Source organism: Sitophilus oryzae, unplaced genomic scaffold (genome assembly GCF_002938485.1).
Source record: "Sitophilus oryzae breed Bouriz unplaced genomic scaffold, Soryzae_2.0 scaffold_1179_pilon_pilon, whole genome shotgun sequence".
NCBI classification, from domain to species: Eukaryota; Metazoa; Arthropoda; class Insecta; order Coleoptera; family Curculionidae; genus Sitophilus; species Sitophilus oryzae.
Genome location: NW_022145814.1, coordinates 1,952,285 through 1,971,437, shown reverse-complemented (window position 1 = coordinate 1,971,437; position 19,153 = coordinate 1,952,285). Strand labels below are relative to the sequence as shown.

Genomic DNA, 19,153 nt, shown 5'->3' with positions numbered 1-19,153 from the left:
GAATGGTTTAACAGAAAAAGTAAATAAAGTTTAACATACATATGAAATGACGTAGTAAATGAGGTTTAGGACTAAGAAATGAAAAATTAAATTATAACAAATAATAGAAAATTACTCGTTTTAAATATCAAAATAATGATCGGAATGTAGCGTGTACCACAAAACACATTTCTATCCACTACCTATTTATTAGCCGACCATACCAACAGGTATGGTAGGCTATTAAGATCGGCAAAAAGGCAAAAAATTAAAAAAAAGTTTTTTTAATTTCACTCAAAATTAGTTATTTGGGTCATAAATGACCAAATACATAATATTTTCATGGCGTCTGTCTGTCTGTCCGTTTGTAACACGATAACTCAAAAACCGCTAAACCGATTTTAACCAAATTTGGCACAAAAATACTGTGGCACCCGAGAATCTGACCATTAGTTTTTGGTGGGGGTGGGGGGATTGATAAGAGGGTATGGGATAGGGTTAACAATTTTAAAAAATAACTCCAAAATTACAGTAGCTAGCGAAACGCTGTTTTCAATTTAAGATTAGGAATAATATTTGCATTGCATTTGTAATAACATCAAAATCAGTCAGTTTTTGAGATAAAAAAATTGGAAAAATACTTTTATGGGCGGCTATACGTGCCTCCCGGCGCCAATTTTTTTTGTTTTATTAAAGCGGTAAAATCCGAGATATTATGCCGGGTCCAGACCAAGCAGACAAAACAGTGACAAGATAGAAACATTCATGTTTTATGACAAATCCAATACATTTCTGCGACATTTTTGTCTCCTTTTTTGTTTTGTTTCAAAATTTGGAGACTTTTCAATGTCCCGTCTCGAGTCGGTAAAGATCAAAGTGTCTATGTTTTGTCCGTATATTTTGCGACAAGTTGTCGGCGCAGTGTGGATGGCGTGTGCTGCCAACAGTAGGAGACCAGTGAAATCACACATGGTTAATAAAACTCATTCGCAATAACTAAACTTTTGACTTTTTTGTACTTTTGTCATTGCGGTGTGGACAATTTGTCTCAAGTTTGTCTTGTCAGAAGTTTCCATTTTTTGTGACAAATTTGTCTTGTTTTTGTCTCAAAATCGTGTTTATTTTTTGTCATCTTGGTCTGGACCCGGCATTTCACCAGAAAACAATCGTCATTGCTTAATGAACTTCTTTTAAAATAATTATTTTACATTTTTAGGTTACAGAATGCCAGCACCGGAAAATACACCCGACGAAATGTACCGATTAATGTTAAGATGTTGGGAATACAAGCCCGAAAATCGACCAAACTTCGAACAAGTTTATACGGTCGTCGAGACACTTTGCAGCGCATATCGGGCAACGTTTTGCTAAAATTGCTAAAATACAACTTTTATATAAATCTGTGATTTTTTGTCCATATAGTGAAGTAAGTCTAAAATGTAAAAAATAAATAAGAGTTAAATAAAAAAATAAATTGCCATGGGGTTCAGTGTCGTACTGTTCTTTATTATATTAAGTTTAAATACTAAGTTCGTTTATAGTCTGTTTATTTTTGACACAACTGACTCAATCAACCCCATGTGAGTATCTCAAGTTTGTTGTTACTGTTACAAATGTATCCATATTACTTTTTATATGTTTGGTGTAAAATAATAATTGTATGTTGAGTGCATGTCCAGTTGTTTTTACTGTGATTATTAATTACTTTATTTTAATAAACAATATTTCCACTATTTGCTTTGTATAATTTTAAATTTATTCCTTGGAACGAATTTAACCTAAACTAATCAAAACGAATTAGGGATCACTTTGATAAATTTCGTTTAAACAAAGAAATTATATTATTTATTTAAACATATAAACTTAGCAATATGTTCCTTAAGAATTAAGTTTGAATGTAGTGTATGCACCTTGGTGTTCATGATGAAAAAAGTTGTCAAACTACTGAAAATTGTATTTTTATAATGTTATGAATGACTACTATATGTATCGAAAACAATGCTAAACAATTTTATCTTAATTGTCAACAGAAATAATATTTTTCCTAATATGTGTGTCCTCCGCGATTTCTATGCACTTCTGCACAACGATTTGCCATAGAATAATCTCTTGAGGAAGAACGCTCCACCCCTCTCGAAGATTTTCTCCCAAAGTTTGAAGATCTGGTGCTTGTGGACGACTTTGTGGACGACTTTGTTGTCTTCTCTTTCTTAGGTCCAAAAGGTGCTCAATGGAATTGAGATCAGGGCTATTAGCAGGCCAATCCATAATTGAAGAGTGGAAATACCAAAGGAGCCAAATTTTTCAATATTAAGTTATTGTATTAGAAACGTAACAAATACTGTGCTGCATGTCCTAACAAAAGTTACAAGTGCCAAGCGAAAGCGTGTTTTATTAGCTTCAGTTCTACTGTGTTTTTCTCATTTATCTCGAAAAAAATAATTTTAGCACTTACCCCCGTTGGTATTTCCACTCTTAAATTGTGATATTGGACTCTTCAAGGTATCGAGTAACTACTCTTACAGTATGAGGTCTAGCATTATTCTGTTGTAAGATGAATTCTTGACCATGCAGATCTTGACCATTTCTTTCATTTGCTCTCATCTCTGTATCGTTCAGCATTAATTATGCCGTCTAGAAACACATGCAAGTCCGTACTCCCATTTAAAGTTATACCTCCCAATACCATGACGGAACCTCCACCAAAATGAATCGCTTCTCTGACTGCTGTGTCCAGATACCGTTCATTCGGTCTTCTCTATACCCTCCACCGGGCATTATTATGACTTAGTCGAAAACGGGACTCGTCCGTAAAAAGGACGGGCCTCCACCATCCTCAACTGATCCACGCCCCAGTGAAGATGTTCTTGAGCAAATATCGTTCGTGTCCTACGATGATTACCGGTTAAATTCGGCACAATATAATATCGTTAGTGCCCTACGATGTTAGCAGTTAAATGCGGCACAACAGATGCTCGCCTTCATCAAATGTCAACTTCACTCAGCCTATTTCTTACAGTATGAGTTGAAATTCGAGTTCCTGTGGCGATCGTAAGAAGATTTTGTAGATTTCTTGCTCTAAATGTTCTTTCACGAAAGCGGCTTGAACATGAAACCGATTTTCCCGCCTCGTTGTCCGCCTTACTCGTTGAGGATATGGTCTGAGGACAACAAAACCATATTCTCTGTGACGATTCAATACTCTGGAAATGACCGATTGTGTAAAATGAAAAAGTTGTGACCGACCCTCCTGCAATAAAGTTGTGGCTCTGATGACTTCTTCAGTATTTAAACACCTTATAACAACCTTTGGTCTTCCCAAAACATCAAAATTTGCCATATTTAACACCAATTTTGACGATCAAGAAGGCAAAATTACACTAATTAAGAAACTGATTTTATGGAATATAGGCATCTTCGAGTGCGTCTTTATTGTTATTTTTTTATGACGGGAAATAATTTTGCTTTTGTATCAATTTATGTATGAAAAAAAATTGTTCTGATGATATGCTGCTATAAATATACAGAGATCGGTCTATAAACATAGTAAATACAGATACACATAATGTGATCCCTAATTCGCTTTGATTAGTTTATTTAGGAAATAAAATATCCACACCTAATTATAAATACAAATTTATTAATTCGTCACTTACAGCAGATGGCGTCAAGATACCAATATCAGTAAAAAGTAAAGTGATATAGGAAGGAGGCGTGTAATCAACATAAGGATGTGCATTTTTAAGATCCACGGATTCTCTTACTTTGGTAGTATACTAAAAAAAAGTATAATTATTAAGACACAAATAAAACATTAAATACTGCTTACTTTATATTCAGCTGGCAAATCTTGCTGATTTAAAGGAAATAATCTAGTAAATTTAAAACTCTCAGTTAACACATAAAATGGTTTCTTCATTTCTTTCGCGCATACCGCCATAGTGTAACTTCCTATCTATAATCGAATTATACTTTGATTAATGAAGATAATAATGTAAACGTTATGAACAATCACCTTATTTACAATACCACCACTTTCTACAACTCCTTCTGCACCTACCATAATAAAATCTATCTGTTCCATTACGTAACCTATTGCAGAATCTAAAATGAGTGTACAGGGTATTCCTATGTTTTGAAGTTCTTTACACATTTGGCGACTAAAAGTATATGATTACTAACAAGATTAAATAAATATTACAAATGCTAAAACTCACCCTGAATTATCAGGCGCAGATGTTGTAACAAAAACTTCAAAACGTTTGTTCTGTTTATGAGCGTGATATAATGTTTGTAACACCACCCTAGACCGTGAATGTGTTAAGACTTTCTATAAAAAAAAGAAACTTTCAGTGTTATCTGATATTATACCGATTTAGCATTAAAATATGTGAAGAGTACCAAATTTCAAGAAAAACAGTTTACCAATGTTCTTAAAAATAAAAACATTATACCGTATAATCGAAAAAAAAACGGCGTCCAGTTGGCTGGGAAATGACGATCGATGACATTTCCCATATAAATTTACATATAAAATGACAGCGATCTTTATTTCAGAGCCATCGCTGACGCCGTTTTTATTCGATCATACGGTATAAAGTATACTATTATCTGACAAAAGGAAATTAAGCAGTCATAAAAAATTGATGTTATCATTTTAATAATACAAAAATAAAATCACTTGACACAGATATTACCTATGAACACCACAGATATTACCTATCACCCACAGATATTACCTATGAAATTTACCGTATATGCTATAATAAGTAAAAAATGTCTAATAAGTATTTTAACGTAGTTCTTGTTAGATATATCCAGGATGGTCCGAACTGTATTCCGGAAACTTCGGAAGCTTATTCTACAGATAAAAATAAGTGAACAAGTTCGTATAAATGTGTGTCCGAAAATACTTAGTTTCGAAGATACAGGGCGTAGAAGTTTTATTTTTATTTAATTTTTTTTCCAATAATCTCTGAAGTAACATCAATAATTGGATGAAAATTGGTATCTGGGAGTTTTTTGACATGAAAAATTTGATTTTGATGTCAATATGACTCGTACTTGTAGAGGGCACCACCTACATATTTATTAACCGGTTTGAAGAATAATAACTTTTCGTTCGTACCTGTATAGAACTAATGAGTATAAAAATATACATTTGCGACGTTTTTTACGCAAAAATGGTTTCTTGGTAAAATTCGCTACAAGCAACCGTTCTCAAGATATTTAGAATAAAAATAGTCAATACATGTCATTATTGACAAAAACTAAACATGTTGAGTAGATAGTTATTTGACTGAAATGATAGATTTGGAAACTTTTTATTTTTTTTTAATTAATCACAAATTTTTCTTCAAAAAATTATGATAAAACAGTTTCTGTCGGACTTTTGGACAAAAACATTTCATATTTATGATTTCAATCTAATAACTATTTAGTCAACATGTTTACTGTATGTCAATGATGACAGGTATTAATAATTTAGATTCCAAATATCTCGAGAACCATTATTCGTAGCGATTTTTACCAAGAGACATTTTTACGAAAAAAAACGTTGTAAATGTATATTTTTTACTCAGTAGTTTTATACAGGTATGGATGAAAAGTTATTGGTCTTCGAACCAGTTAAAAGATATGCAGGTGGCGCCCTCTACAAGTAAGAGTCATATTGACATCAAAATCAAATTTCTCATGTCAAAAAACTCCCAGATACCAATTTTCAATCAATTATTGACGTTACTTCAGGGAATTATTTAAAAAAAATTAAAATAAAAATGAAACTTCTACACCCTGTATCTCCGAAACTAAGCATTTTAGAACATGCATTTATACGAACTTTTTACTTATTTTTATCTGCAGAATATGCTGCCGAAGTTTCCGGAATACAATTCGGACCACCCTGTATTAACTAATTTCCTTCATTCTATCTGTTATAAAAGGTAAAAATATTGAAGTGAAACTTCTTTACGCGCGCTGACACATGAGCTAGCGAGATGACACGTGAGGCAAAAAGTGGTAACGATCGAAAAAGTGGTAAGAATCAACATCGTATGTGAGCTGGGTGGCTGAAACTTGGAGTGTAGATGAAATGGATCTTTTCATGATATTTTAACGATGTTTCATGCGCTATGAGGGTGCGTCCACATTACCCTAGAAAAAGCGGAACGGCGCGCGTATCGGCGTAACGACCTTGAATCGATTTCCAGCAATTCTATTGTCTGAAAAATGCATCTGTCAGAAATTTTATCTGTCAAATTCATCTGTCAAAAATTTCAGCCAATGGAATTACTGGAAATCGTTTCAAGGTCGTTAGTCGTTACGCCGATACGCCAATCCGCTTTTTCTAGGATAATGTGGATGCACCCTGAACCCCCATCATCAATGGCAAAAAATCTTCAGTTTTAAATAAACTGTAGTATGTTGCTAGATTGGACCAAGGCCAACTTGACCGTGTACGACACGTGTCACTGTGACAGTTAGTTTTGACGTAAGAAACGTCAAAAGTTGATGTCGTCCGATCGCAACCAAATTTGGTGGGTAGGCTATGTGAGCGAAGTTGCACACGGTCCCACCCTGCAAAGTTGGATACGACGTTTCGTTTACATCTTCATCAGGGTAGGACTAAGGATTTTATATTGAAGAAAAATGTGTGTCGATTTCGGCATAATTGGGGACGGGCTACAGGATCACGCCCTTGACGTTTGGAACCGATGCGATGTCTCTAAATGGACGAAAGCATCAGGATTTTTCTTAATTATGGGTCGATTGAAACCAAACTCGGCACGTGGAGTTTGGTACCCGAATGGAGTCCTCAGACGGAGAGACGGTCATGTGAATCAAATTATTTATTAATTTTTAATTTATTACTTTTTCAATATTTCAAACTACACTTTTTAAAAATATGTCCTTTCTAATCCTTCAATTTAATAGATGTTAATAAAAAGTTTCACTTCAAATATGCGCACATAGTGCACACACATTTTTTTCTACAGATATCATCGTCTTTAGGGAAGCTGGCAACGTTGAGAAACTTAATCATCCCGGATTGAATCAACCTGATTGGTGGCGATTCTTGCTCTTTTCGTTGTCACGCGCTAGCCATGCGCATAACGGCTTCTTATTGGCTAGTGCTATTTTTACGCGCCCATTTTGTTATACTTATCAGTATACGCTCTCTAACAAAGACTACTATATTTAGCAAATCACATAATAAAATGTAGATACTTTGCAGCTTCATTCAGTACCTCGCAATTAGAATAGATTAATGGCTTTAAGTACACTTTATACATTTTAGTTTAGGATCATTCACAATGTCTAAAAAACACAATTAAAATTAATAGAATATCCCAGCAATAACTTGCGGTGATCAGTTGTATCCATAGAGAAAACCTAATCCATTCAAAAACAAATGCCAAGTCTCGCAACATAATTCCTCCGCTATAAAACATTGTGAGATCTCATGTGAAACCAAGTCAGTTTATTTTATTTAGTCTCTCTTTAAGCACCTATTCAACAATTTTGTTATAAATTGTTAGTATCAATATTAGTCATCTTTATTTCTATAATAAGTATAATGACTTGGCAATTGCATGCACGGCGCCATAATTATAAAAAAGAATAATCTACTATTTCGATTACTAAGTAAATCTAAACGGTGCACTGAAGAATAAAGTTTTTTAATTACTATAGAATATCATACCGTGCAATTGCCAAGTCATTATAATTATTAAAGAAATAAAGATAACTAATATTGATACTAACAATTTATAACAAAATTGTTGAATATGTGCTAAAAGAGAAACTAAATAAAATAAATTGAAGTTTCGCACCGCGCTATCAAGCCTTGCTCGATATATGTTCAAGCCTGGCATTTAACATATTAAACTAAAAAAATAAATAGGGACTTCATTACAACTTAAAGTCTGACTAGAAAAAAATCATAATCCTTAAGTTGTTGTTGGTACATTGATTTATAAATAAAATCAGAAGAAACCGCTCCGATTAATTCTAGTTTTCTACCTTTTTCTCGATTGGAAAGCCAGTTACAGGTAGCGGCTAGACAGCGAACTTTTAATCCATAACGATATTTCGAGATTTTTCATTTTTTCCTTTGGTTATAAGTTTAAAGCTTCCCCTATGAGATGCGAGACCTTGACGTTGGTGGGGAAGCTCCCGGCCAGGGCACCCGAGGGGATCCCTCCTGCGCTCTGGCTAGGTCTAAGGAGCATCTGAATATCTTGTTCCTGGCTGTAGTGTCGTGGCCAGGGAACTGCACCAAGACATAAAACGATGCCGGACGGGACCTCCTTCGGGACTTAACGTCCGTTATACCGTAAGTCTTTCCTAGGAGAGACATAGGGGCTTTGGCTTTACTGTCTGAGCCGCGTGGATGAGATACCACTATAAAAACCTCCCCAAATCCTACGGTATAGTGCGCGCCAAAAAGATGGATGGTCAGGGGGTATCCTGACCACTAGCGACTAACCTGGGATACCGGGCGACCTCCCAGTTCATAAATGCCTAGTCACGGTACTGCGGGGCTCTGCCGTGATGGTCGTTTCTTCCCTTGCTACTCGTGGGATCATTATATGGACCAAGAAAATAAAAACCTTAATGACGAGGATGGATTAAACCGTCTCGATCCTTCTCCCAAGGAGGAGGAAACAAAGGAGCGTGGGACTATTCCTACCCCAGGCAACTCACCTCAGCCGGATCAGGAAAGAGAGGGGCCAAGATCCCCTTCGCCTAAGAAGGCAGATGGTGAACCTCCTTTCGGGGTCTCCAAGCAAATGGAGAAATTATCCCTGAAAAAGAAAAGGTTTGGAGTAGCGACAAGAAAGCTCCTCTCAAGACTTCTCAAGGGCGGAATGCTCTATGAGACCGCTCTGCAGTCGATTCTACAGCGGCAAGCGGAGAAGCAGAGGGCACAGACGAGTGGGAACCTCTTCCGGAGGGATACAAATCAACTCGGAGGAGAACAAACCTCACACTGGTGCACCTAGTGCTAGCAAGCGCATCCGCTCGGATGCAAGTACTCCCGAACAGAGCGCTAAGAAGCCTCGTAGGGAGGGCGCAAAAAGCTACGTGGAGGCTGCTGGGGAAATAAGAGTTGGAGTAATCCGACCTAACCACCCAGAGAACAGCCTATCCGCCGAGCAACTCCTGCTGCTGAAACTTGCCATTTTGAAGGCACTGGATGCAATTACTGAGGAGGGGCTACAAGTACGCTTCCAAGGCTGCTCGATTCGGCCTGGATGGCTGCTTGTGGTCTGTACCGATGAGACCAGCGCTGCGTGGTTAGAAAGGATGGTCAACGACCTTTCGCCATGGCAGGGCATGGAACTCAGGGCAGTAAGGGGACGGGATTTACCCAAACCCCATGTCTGTACAGTCTACATTCCAGATGATGAGCCGGGTGAACGGCTCAGCGGAGATGTGGTGCGGACCAGGCTTAGAAGGATGAATATCGGCCTGCTAACTCAGGAGTGGAGAATCCTCCACCAGAGTGATGCAGGGCCGGGACAAACCTGGACCTTTGCGGTCGACGAAAGATCCGTGGATCTCCTTCGCCGCAATGGATTCAGGGCCTACTTTGGGTTCGGGCAGATTACCTTCCGACCCAGAGATAAGGAGAACGAAGCCAATACGGAGCAGACCAAGGCGTCAACCTCGGGAGATGGTGGGAACAATCCAACAGCCTCCAGAGGAAAAACTGACGCCACAAGGTTTAGTAACACCCAGGAGGAGAAAGCTAGAGGCAGTGTAGTGGCACGGAAAAACCCGGCCATGAAAGGGCCTAAAGCTAAACCGTCCGGAAAGTAGAGAAGCCTGGCAACTCGGGTGGGAACAAACCCACCCGGAAAGGCAGGCGAAACGAAGGTAGGTTTCCCACCAAAAGGGGGCGTAGGCCACCTGATGGTGGGAGCAAAACCTAAATTTGACTGCTGCAGGGATGGCTGCAGCAGTTAAATGTATACAAATTAACCTGCAACATGCCAAGGCCGCCTCTAACGTCCTTGGCATAAGGTTCAAGAAGGAAGACGTGCATCTCGCCTTCATTCAAGAACCTTGGGTTAACTCAGGCCGCGTATGTGGCCTTGGGGACGCAGAGGGTAGGCTAATTACTGCCCCTGGAGTAACCAGACCTAGGGCATGCATTTTAGTAAAAAAGAGCGTGCACTCTTTTAACCTTTATAGGTTTTGCTGTCAGGATGTGGTGGCGGTACATATCAAGATCCCAGCGGGGAGGAGCGGTGGAGGAGTGGAGTTCATTGCCTGCTCAGCATATTTCCCGGGAGACAAGACAGCGGATTTACCTCCTCCAAAGAAAGCGAGAGAACTAATCTCCTTCTGCAAGAGGAAAAACCTACAGCTGGTGATAGGATGCAACGCCAACGGCCACAACGAGGCATGGGGAAGCACGGACACCACTTCAGAGGTGAGTTAATTCTTAATTAACTAACCAGTGAATGAGCTAGGGACGATACAGCGCCCCGACGGCAATTTCAGAGTCCAGGAAAGAAACGCTAGAGATTTTGGCCCAAAAACACTTCCCAGGCTGCTTGATACTAGGTGATGAAGAGCTACCCCCCCCGATACTCATGCGTCGTAAAAATCGGCCCAAAAAAGAGGATTGGGAGATAGCGAAGAAAGTAATCACCTATAGGGAGACTAAAGGGGCGATCGAAAGTTTCGACCCATTCAAATCCCCAGGAGAGGACGGGGTGTTTCCGGCCTTATTGCAGAAGGCTGAGAACATTATCGTCCCTCGCTTATTAAGAATTTTTAGGGCAAGTCTGGCATGGTCACACCTGCCAGCTGACTGGACGAGAGCAAAGGTGGTATACATACCGAAAGTGGGGAAACAAAACCTACAACCTGGCTCATATCGACCAATAAGCCTTACATCATTTCTGCTGAAGACTCTGGAGAAGATATTGGATGGACACATTAGGGGGAGGATTCTTACGTCTAATCCCCTGAATGTCCGACAATATGCTTATCAACAGGGAAAATCAACAGAACTGGCCCTCAACAATTTGGTAGGGGAAATTAAGAGTACCTTTGATCGCAAAGAAATTGCGGTAGGGATATTCCTAGATATTGAGGGAGCATTCAACAATGTCACCCCTCAATCGCTCCTAGGCGCTGTGAAAGCACGAGGAGTCGAAGCTACCATAACTGAATGGATTGAGCAAATGCTCAAAAATCGAGTAGCAACGACCTCGCTCAGTGGTGAGTCCGTTAGGTTTGTTCCGGGCAGGGGATGCCCGCAAGGAGGAGTTCTCTCTCCTCTTCTGTGGACCCTGTTAGCGGACGACCTGATGGCAATCATCGATGCATACGAGGTTGAAGCACAGGCATATGCGGACGACCTGGTGATCCTAGTAAAAGGACACAAAGAGGAGGACATCTCCTCAAAAATACAGGAAATCCTAGATGCAATTCACGGCTGGTGCACACTGGAACAATTAAGTGTAAACCCACAGAAAACCGTGATCATACCATTCACCAGAAGAAGGAAAACAGACAAACTGAAACCGCCCATTCTTCTTGGTGAGACAATTCCGTTTGCGGAGGAAGTTAAGTATCTGGGATTAAACCTGGACAAAAAACTTAGCTGGACCTCTCATCTGGAAAAAACATCAAAAAAGGCTTGCTATGCTCTATGGGCATGCCGCCGAATTTGTGGTAGAAACTGGGGATTAAACCCCAAAAATATGTACTGGCTATACGTGACGGCCATCAGACCTATTATCACGTATGGTGCAGTTGCCTGGTGGCAGAAAGCCAACCAAATAACGGCAAAGAATAAATTGTCGAAACTACAACGACAAGCATGCTTAGCGGTGACTGGTGCCTTCCATTCCACGCCGTCAAAAGCTATGGAAACCCTACTCGACCTACCTCCTCTTCAAATTCTTTTGGAAAGAGAGGCGAGATGGGCTACATATAAGTTTCTAAATATAGCACGAGGAAGCCAAGGAACAATTATGTTCATACAAAACCGGCTAGTAGAAGAACTACAGTCGGATGAGATTCTCGGAATGATCTCGGATCTTACACCACCAGTCCAACTCTTGACGCGCACCTACAACGTCCTGTTTCCGAATAGGGACGAGTGGGATAAGCCGGGAAACGGTTTACTACATGCGGAAATGTGTTGGTACACGGACGGATCCAAAAACGAAAAAGGATCTGGAGCAGGAATTTACTGCAGCAGTCCAAAGACTGAGATCTACTACAGTCTTGGAAAACACACCACGATCTTCCAAGCTGAGCTATATGCTATTGAAACCTGTGTGCAACTGCTGGTAGAACAGCAATACACCGGGAAAACAATATGCATATTTTCGGATAGTCAAGCCGCGCTGAAAGCACTTGAGGCAACGAAAAGCACGTCTATGACGATTCTTCATTGTAAGAAACTACTCAATATACTGGGAGATAGGAACAAAGTGTCGCTAATATGGATACCGGGACATGTCGGCCTAGAGGGAAATGAACGTGCTGATTCCCTCGCCAAAATTGGTGCAGGCTCGCCATTCGTGGGCCCAGAACCGACACTTAGCGTTCCTAAAAATCTCGCAAGAGACAGGCTCTGTGAATGGGTTAGGAGTGCGACGTTCCGGGACTGGAATGACAGTCCCGGAACGTCGCGTGGTCAAAAGTGCCGCTAATACCTTCGAGAAAAGGATGGTACGGCTGTGCTCGACTTGGGGAGATAGTCTAAGAGCTAGCAACGTATTCGAGAAAGTATTTTACGAAAGCTGGCTCTTTAATATATCATTTTTTGCTATGCTCTCTGGAACAGCGTGCGAGTCGTCTGGTTGCCGATCAGGGGTGGATGGGGAAGTGGAAACCGGCCCGGGAAAAACAGGCAACCGGCCCAAATCCACAAAAACAAAATGACCATAACGAAGAAACATATTTTATTTATTAATATTAGTAGTAGGGTGTTTTTCGCTCGTGCAAAAAATATCTTTTGACTCCGGTTTCTTAAAAAAAATTAAATTGTTTTGATCAAAATTTTCGTAAAGACCAATGTTTACACTACTTCTACTACACCCGGTGTAGAAAAAACAATAACCGTATAGACTAAGATTGAACGAAGAGAAGAATTTTGAAGTATCTTTAAGTAAAAATTTGTTGTTAAAGTAGCATAAATATGCTTAGTTGTAATTAAAGTATAGTATTGAAGGAAAGAGAGAGTTATAATAACTATTAGGGGGGGAAGGGGCGCCAGACATGGTACTCGCCCGGTCTCAATATTTTCCTTCCGCCGGCCCTGATTATCGATAACGGTAATTTGATCTTGAATAGGCTACGATTTTGAGTCACGATTTTGAGAAACTTTAAGACTTCCTGATTCATTCAGTTCAGCTGACCCAATCCTCTGTGAAATACATTACTTTTAGCTTTTCGGATATATACTTTCTTACACATTGTAGAAAGAAATTCTTTCTTTTCTGCTACAGCAGCAGCCTCCTCGTGTACACGTGTTTTTAACTGACTAAACCGCGGTTCTTATTTCTTATCATGAAACTTTTCCTCTATTCTTTTTTATATTTGGCATCTTGTATGATAATGCCATGACTCAAACGAAAAAAATCTAGGCAATACCTAGGCAGTGGATATAAATATGTTCTGATGTAAAGCTATCTTATAGTCTATAATAAGAATATTTGGATTTTCGAGACATATTAATATTTTATTATCTAATCTAGTTTGAACCTTATTTAACTCTTCTCTGCTGTCTCAGTAATTTTTAGCAACATTTTCAACAACAATTTACACTTGGCTTTTAGTTCTCAGACTTAGCTTTTAATCCGTCCCCAATTCATGCCAAGCATAGATATGTTTTCTCCGCCAACCGCAGAAATCGCGTCAAATTCGTCTACCTTTTTATAAAGGGCAGCTCGAAAATATTGCACCGAGGCCCCCAGTTGTCAATCTACTCTACCGTATTTTACCGTATATTTTTTATTTAGTCCGTTAAATTCTAGTATTGAATATAAGTCGAACAAGTCCCCATAGCGCGGCGCGAAAACGTTCAGCCTATAAAGCGAGAAGTCCAGAGTTCAATACCGGCGCGGGGTAAACTTTTATTATTTTATTTTCGTTTATATTCTGATAGTAAAGTATTAAATAATTGTTTTGGTTTGGTTTGGTTAATCATCAATATTATTTAATACTTTACTATTAGAATATAAACGAAAATAAAATAAAAAAAAGTTTGCTCCGAGCCAGTATTGAACTCTGGACTTCTCACGACTTCGATTTTTATTCAATACTAGTATTTAAAGAACTAAATAAACATATAGGAACTTCTTTCAATGTGTAGTAGTGAACGCAACGCAACGCAGCCAGACGGCCTGCCCAGTGCCTTCTATTAAAAGATCAGCCTACGGGCGGACTTTTGTTTACTTCATCAGCTGTACATACTTAGATATTGGGTTAGATTCCGTTTCATATTTTGTCGGTTGATTTTTGGTTTTAACTCTTTGATTTTTGGTATTATTTATTATTGTAGTGCAAAAAACTAATTATTTTGGTGTTGAAGTGACATAAACTACTACCAGATATATGGTCACTCTCGGTTTCGCACAAAAAAATAGAAATTTTAAAAATTACACGTTGTGCAAGTGATTTAACCTAAAAGTGCCCATACATTTTTTACTTATCGTGATTTTTGTGTGTGTTTTTAAGACTCTAACAATTCATCAATAAAGCTTAAGTGGAGTGTGTTATTGGTGCTATGCCTCATCTTTGTTGTGTTCCTGGTGGAAAGGATGGTTACTAAGGATAGTTATTATACTAGGCAGCCTAAAGTGTCCGGAAGAGCAAGAAAAGTGGGTACGAGTTATAAATCAAGAGAATTTTATTGAAAATATCTTTAATAAATTTAAAAATAATATTCTCCCATGATGGTATTAATGAAAACTGGACAATTATGTTTATTTTATTCATATTGTGGAATCTCCACTCCAAGTGTTGCTGGTTCAGCTTCGATAGATTCAAACACGTAAGTAGGTATTATGATCTAGGGAAAAATAAAGAATATGTGTATTAGAGATCATGAAAAAAGATTATTATTTTGAGTTCAAATTTTAAAAAGATTTTGTAAAGACAAGACTGATACAGTTTAAAAGAAGAATGTGTTTTTGTTTGATAATATATAATGTATGTTAAGCATAACATATATTTGTTCAGTAATTTTTAATGAATAGTATTGATTATTTATAATACCAAATTAAAATCAAATATTTAAGTGATGGCTGAATACAATATGAATAAAATAACAATAAAATTGGTATATTTGCATAATACAAAATTAAGTTTTAAGAATAAAGGTGTTACTAAAAATACTAAGAAATTCATATTTCTTTGTTTTAATTGGTCTAATGTTATTTACATTTTACGTAAGAATTATACCGTATCATCGAAAAAAATCGGCGTCTAGTTGGCTTGGAAATGAACATCGATGCCATTCCCTAAATAACTGTACACATAAAATAATTAACTAGAATTTTACAATCTTGGAAAATTTGATATTCTTGAACCTTGATTCTAAATATTCTAAATTTTTTGATTTTCTTGTAATTTAGGTTCGGAAAAAACGCTGATTGATTTTTCATTTGGTTTTTCATTATTTTTATTTGGTTTAAAAAAAAACGGTTCGGCTAACATTATAGCCTCCATCAGTGTTGTGTCATATGAAAAAATAGTGTCGAATATAATTCAAAAATTGCATATAAAATATTCACACCACGCACATAATGTTTACTGCGTACTCCATAGTCAATGTAGATAATTTTAGTGTTAAGAATAATAATTTTAAAAAATATGTGGTCATCTTTTGATAAGTTTATATTAGTTTATTAATTGCAGTAAACATTATGAGGTGTGAATTATATTGTATATGTAATTTTTGGATTATATTCGACACTATTTTTCTCATATGACACAACACTGTGAAGGCTATAGTTAGCCGAAACGTTTTTTTTAAACCAAATAAAAATAATGAAAACCCAAATGAAAACTTAATCAGCGTTTTTCCCGAACCTAAAAATCCAAAGAAAATCAAAAATTTTAGAATAATTTAACATATAAAATGCCAGCGATCTTCATTTCATAGCCATCGCTGACGCCTTTTTTTAGATAATATTGTATTATTTGTAAATATAATTTTTCGAACATTGATACTTGCAAAATATACATATAAATTTTGTGAATGCAAATAATAATACATCACTATTAGTAGATATTAAATGTTTTTTGTTAAATTAGATCGATTTTCAAACCCCAAAATTTAAAATATATTTACATTTTACCCATTATCTTATGTACCTATACATTATTTGTACATTGTAAAACATTTGCTGCATTTGTATGGTTCATAGTTTATTTGCCAAAGTATTTATTACTATAAATAGGTATATATGTTGTAGTTATTAACTGTATATTATGTATATTTCATTTAAACTATATCATTTTTAAAATACAAACCAAAAATCTGAGGAATAATTATGTTTTCCATGTATTCTACAACATATTTATTAATCCGTTATATCTAACTAGCGTGACGTCATAAATCTCGCCCGTAGGCTGATCTTTTAATAGAAGGCATTGGCCTGCCTGCTGTTCCAGAGATCATAGTAAAAGATATAAGAAAGAGTTAGATTTCTTAAAGTAGTTGTTTTTCAGACGTTGCTAGCTCTCGTACTATAATATTTAACTTATAAAACAATAAACTTTTGATTTCTAACCACATTTTTTTCTTGACAGATGATAAAAAGGGCAAGGGCCAAAATGACAATCCTCGTAAAAGTAAAATACTCTCTTGAAGTATAATTAGTGGAAAAGTTGAGAGTTTGTTAACTTTTTTCACTAATTGAAAATTTCTATCATTAATTTTGACATTCTGAATGCTTACATTCAAATAAACTTCTTCGCTAATTGAAACCACTAATTTACTCCACTAATTGCAAGGTTCTGAATGAAGCTTTAGAAAAAAATCAACCATATTTTCATGCTTTTTTTAATTTTCTCTAAATCGGTATGGAAATTTGGAAAAGTATAAACGGGATTAAGAACAGAAGATTTAGAACAAGCAAACGTTTTTATGAAGAATGCTTTTTTCTCAAAAAGTCAATAAAAAAAAGTTTTTCCTCTTGTAAAGACAATCCGGGGGACATACTGTATACAGAGTGAGTAAAGTCAAAATTAAACGTAATGCTTTTCTACATCATTCGCTAAAAAGTATATATTTTTAGCTTTTATGATAGACAAAAATTAAAATGAAGTATTACAAATGTCACTCTCAAAATTCATTGGAGAAATATAGATCAGTCTGTACTTTGAGTCTGTATATATATTATATTTGAAAAAATTGATAAAAAAAGTGAGTAGTTGAGAACTTACAGATCCATCAATTAGAAATTTAGATGCTAATTTGGAGATTTTTCCTCTGGCTTCATCAAATTTCTTTAAGCAAATATTACCACGGTCTAACATAAGTTGTTTGCAATCTCGAAAGCTCTAAAACAAATAAGCAGTTAGGAAGAATATAAACAACATACTGAACAGGACAATAAATTTAATACAAAAAATCACAAACTAAGAGAAACTAAACACTAATTTTGTAAAATAAAATTCTTAAATAACACTAGGTACATGAAATATTATAATAAGCATATTTTATATTTTCTGCATAATTTAATTCAAATTAAAAAAATGTAAAATGTACTAATGGAATACATACCCCTACTGTATCCATACCAACCAGAGTAATAAATCTCAGAAATAACTCACATCCTGATGTAATGGCTGCGACTGGTACATTACAATTTTTGATGTTATGAATTGCATCCTTTAAGTTAGTTTCTAATTCTTGAACTGTTTCAGCTGTAAAACATATAAACTATAATATTTTTATTATATTCGTTTAACTACAATAAACTGTTTGCTGTAGTGCGATGAAATTTGTGATTTCTCTATTTATATTTTTTAACTCATTCTACACATATTCCAACTCCATAGATTATGTAAAAAGGCTACTACTAGCGTATTCAAGTAGTAATATTGTAATCTTTATAAATTTACCCAATAAAAAATAATTGGCAATTAATAATTACATTGAGACAGCTTAATAACTTCCATAAGAGTTCTTATAGCAGCTACGCCAGCAGATACATCCGTTTCTTCATTTGTAATTTTTTGGAAATATTCTTGAACTTCTGTAAATTATATTACTAACGTACAAATATACAAATATTATAGGAAAAAAATCATACTTTCACCCTCCATACTAGCTTTAAAAATATTAGCCCAAAGCAAAAATTGTCCAAATAAGAAAAAATAAGAAATCAAGTTAAAAACTGACTTGAATATGCAATAAGAAACACTATTTCCTAATATACTAAAAAATACTAAATTTTAATAGAAATATTTAAAAATAAATATAACCTCCAAACAAAACCAACAAGACAAATGACATGCAACTGGAAATATGGAAATGACCACAGAACATACATAATATAAATGACATTATGTTTGATATATAATCAATGGCATACTTGACTAGTTGTTTTGTTTTTTACTACTTATACCTATAAATTTTATTAGGTGCCTAAAGAGGTGCCTTAATAAATAAAACAGTTATAAAAAATCACCCAGATGTTCATTGTGTTCTTACACCATTTAAATTAATCCTTGTTAAATATTTGTCTGTTTATTGACAGTTCTATATGTTGGCTAAACTCAGAGATATGGAAGTGGGAGAATGAGCTTCGACGAGTGCGCACAGGTGGATGACACTTCTTATGGGAGAACTGGAAATGGTTGAAAACTTGACTACAAGCGATTTTCTAGGAATCTTCCTTACCGATAAATTATTGACAAGAGTGACAGATAAAGCCTTGACGTTCTTTCAGTATTCCAGTTCATCTCTTTTTCTTTCGAAAGTGTGCGTTGAAAGGAGACAAAAACAATTTTTTGTGACCCATAATTTGTTATTCGAACCAGGGGGGTGACAGTGAAATAGGAAAATTGGAAACAGTCATTAGTGTCATTCTTGTCATTCTCCTCACGACAAGTATGGCCGCCTAGACAAGGACAGCATTGTTTTTGTCTAACTATTGTCTAACTTCACAGTTTAGAATTGACAGAT

At 36.4% G+C, this 19,153-nt stretch overlaps 2 protein-coding genes across 3 annotated transcripts in view; one reads left to right on the top strand and one right to left on the bottom strand.

Annotated features, from left to right (window-relative positions):
• LOC115891281 (tyrosine-protein kinase Fer) overlaps window positions 1-1,712 on the top strand; it is a 169,624-nt gene extending 167,912 nt beyond the window's left edge. For both annotated transcript variants that reach the window (XM_030911731.1, XM_030911735.1), the window contains one exon: window positions 1,196-1,712. In XM_030911731.1, the coding sequence (XP_030767591.1) occupies window positions 1,196-1,350 (155 nt within the window). In that variant the 3' untranslated portion in view covers window positions 1,351-1,712. The remainder of the gene's footprint in view (window positions 1-1,195) is intronic.
• A 1,887-nt stretch (window positions 1,713-3,599) lies between these two features.
• LOC115891295 (translation initiation factor eIF-2B subunit alpha) lies at window positions 3,600-18,491 on the bottom strand. Its single transcript, XM_030911744.1, has 8 exons — window positions 18,279-18,491; window positions 18,120-18,221; window positions 17,747-17,889; window positions 17,407-17,523; window positions 4,197-4,309; window positions 3,995-4,139; window positions 3,809-3,934; window positions 3,600-3,755 (listed from the first exon to the last, which is right to left on the bottom strand). Exons 1-8 carry the CDS (start codon window positions 18,289-18,291, stop codon window positions 3,603-3,605), a joined length of 912 nt encoding a protein of 303 aa, XP_030767604.1. The 5' UTR covers window positions 18,292-18,491; the 3' UTR covers window positions 3,600-3,602.
• Window positions 18,492-19,153: the final 662 nt, after the last annotated feature.

Bases quoted from the DNA above. Each gene is read 5' to 3' on its own strand.
- LOC115891295 (XM_030911744.1), bottom strand. The intron at 17,524-17,746 runs GTATGTATTCCA...TATTTGTTTTAG, and splicing joins TTGGTATGGATACAGTAGGG to AGCTTTCGAGATTGCAAACA. The intron at 3,756-3,808 runs GTAAGCAGTATT...ACTTTTTTTTAG, and splicing joins ATTTGCCAGCTGAATATAAA to TATACTACCAAAGTAAGAGA.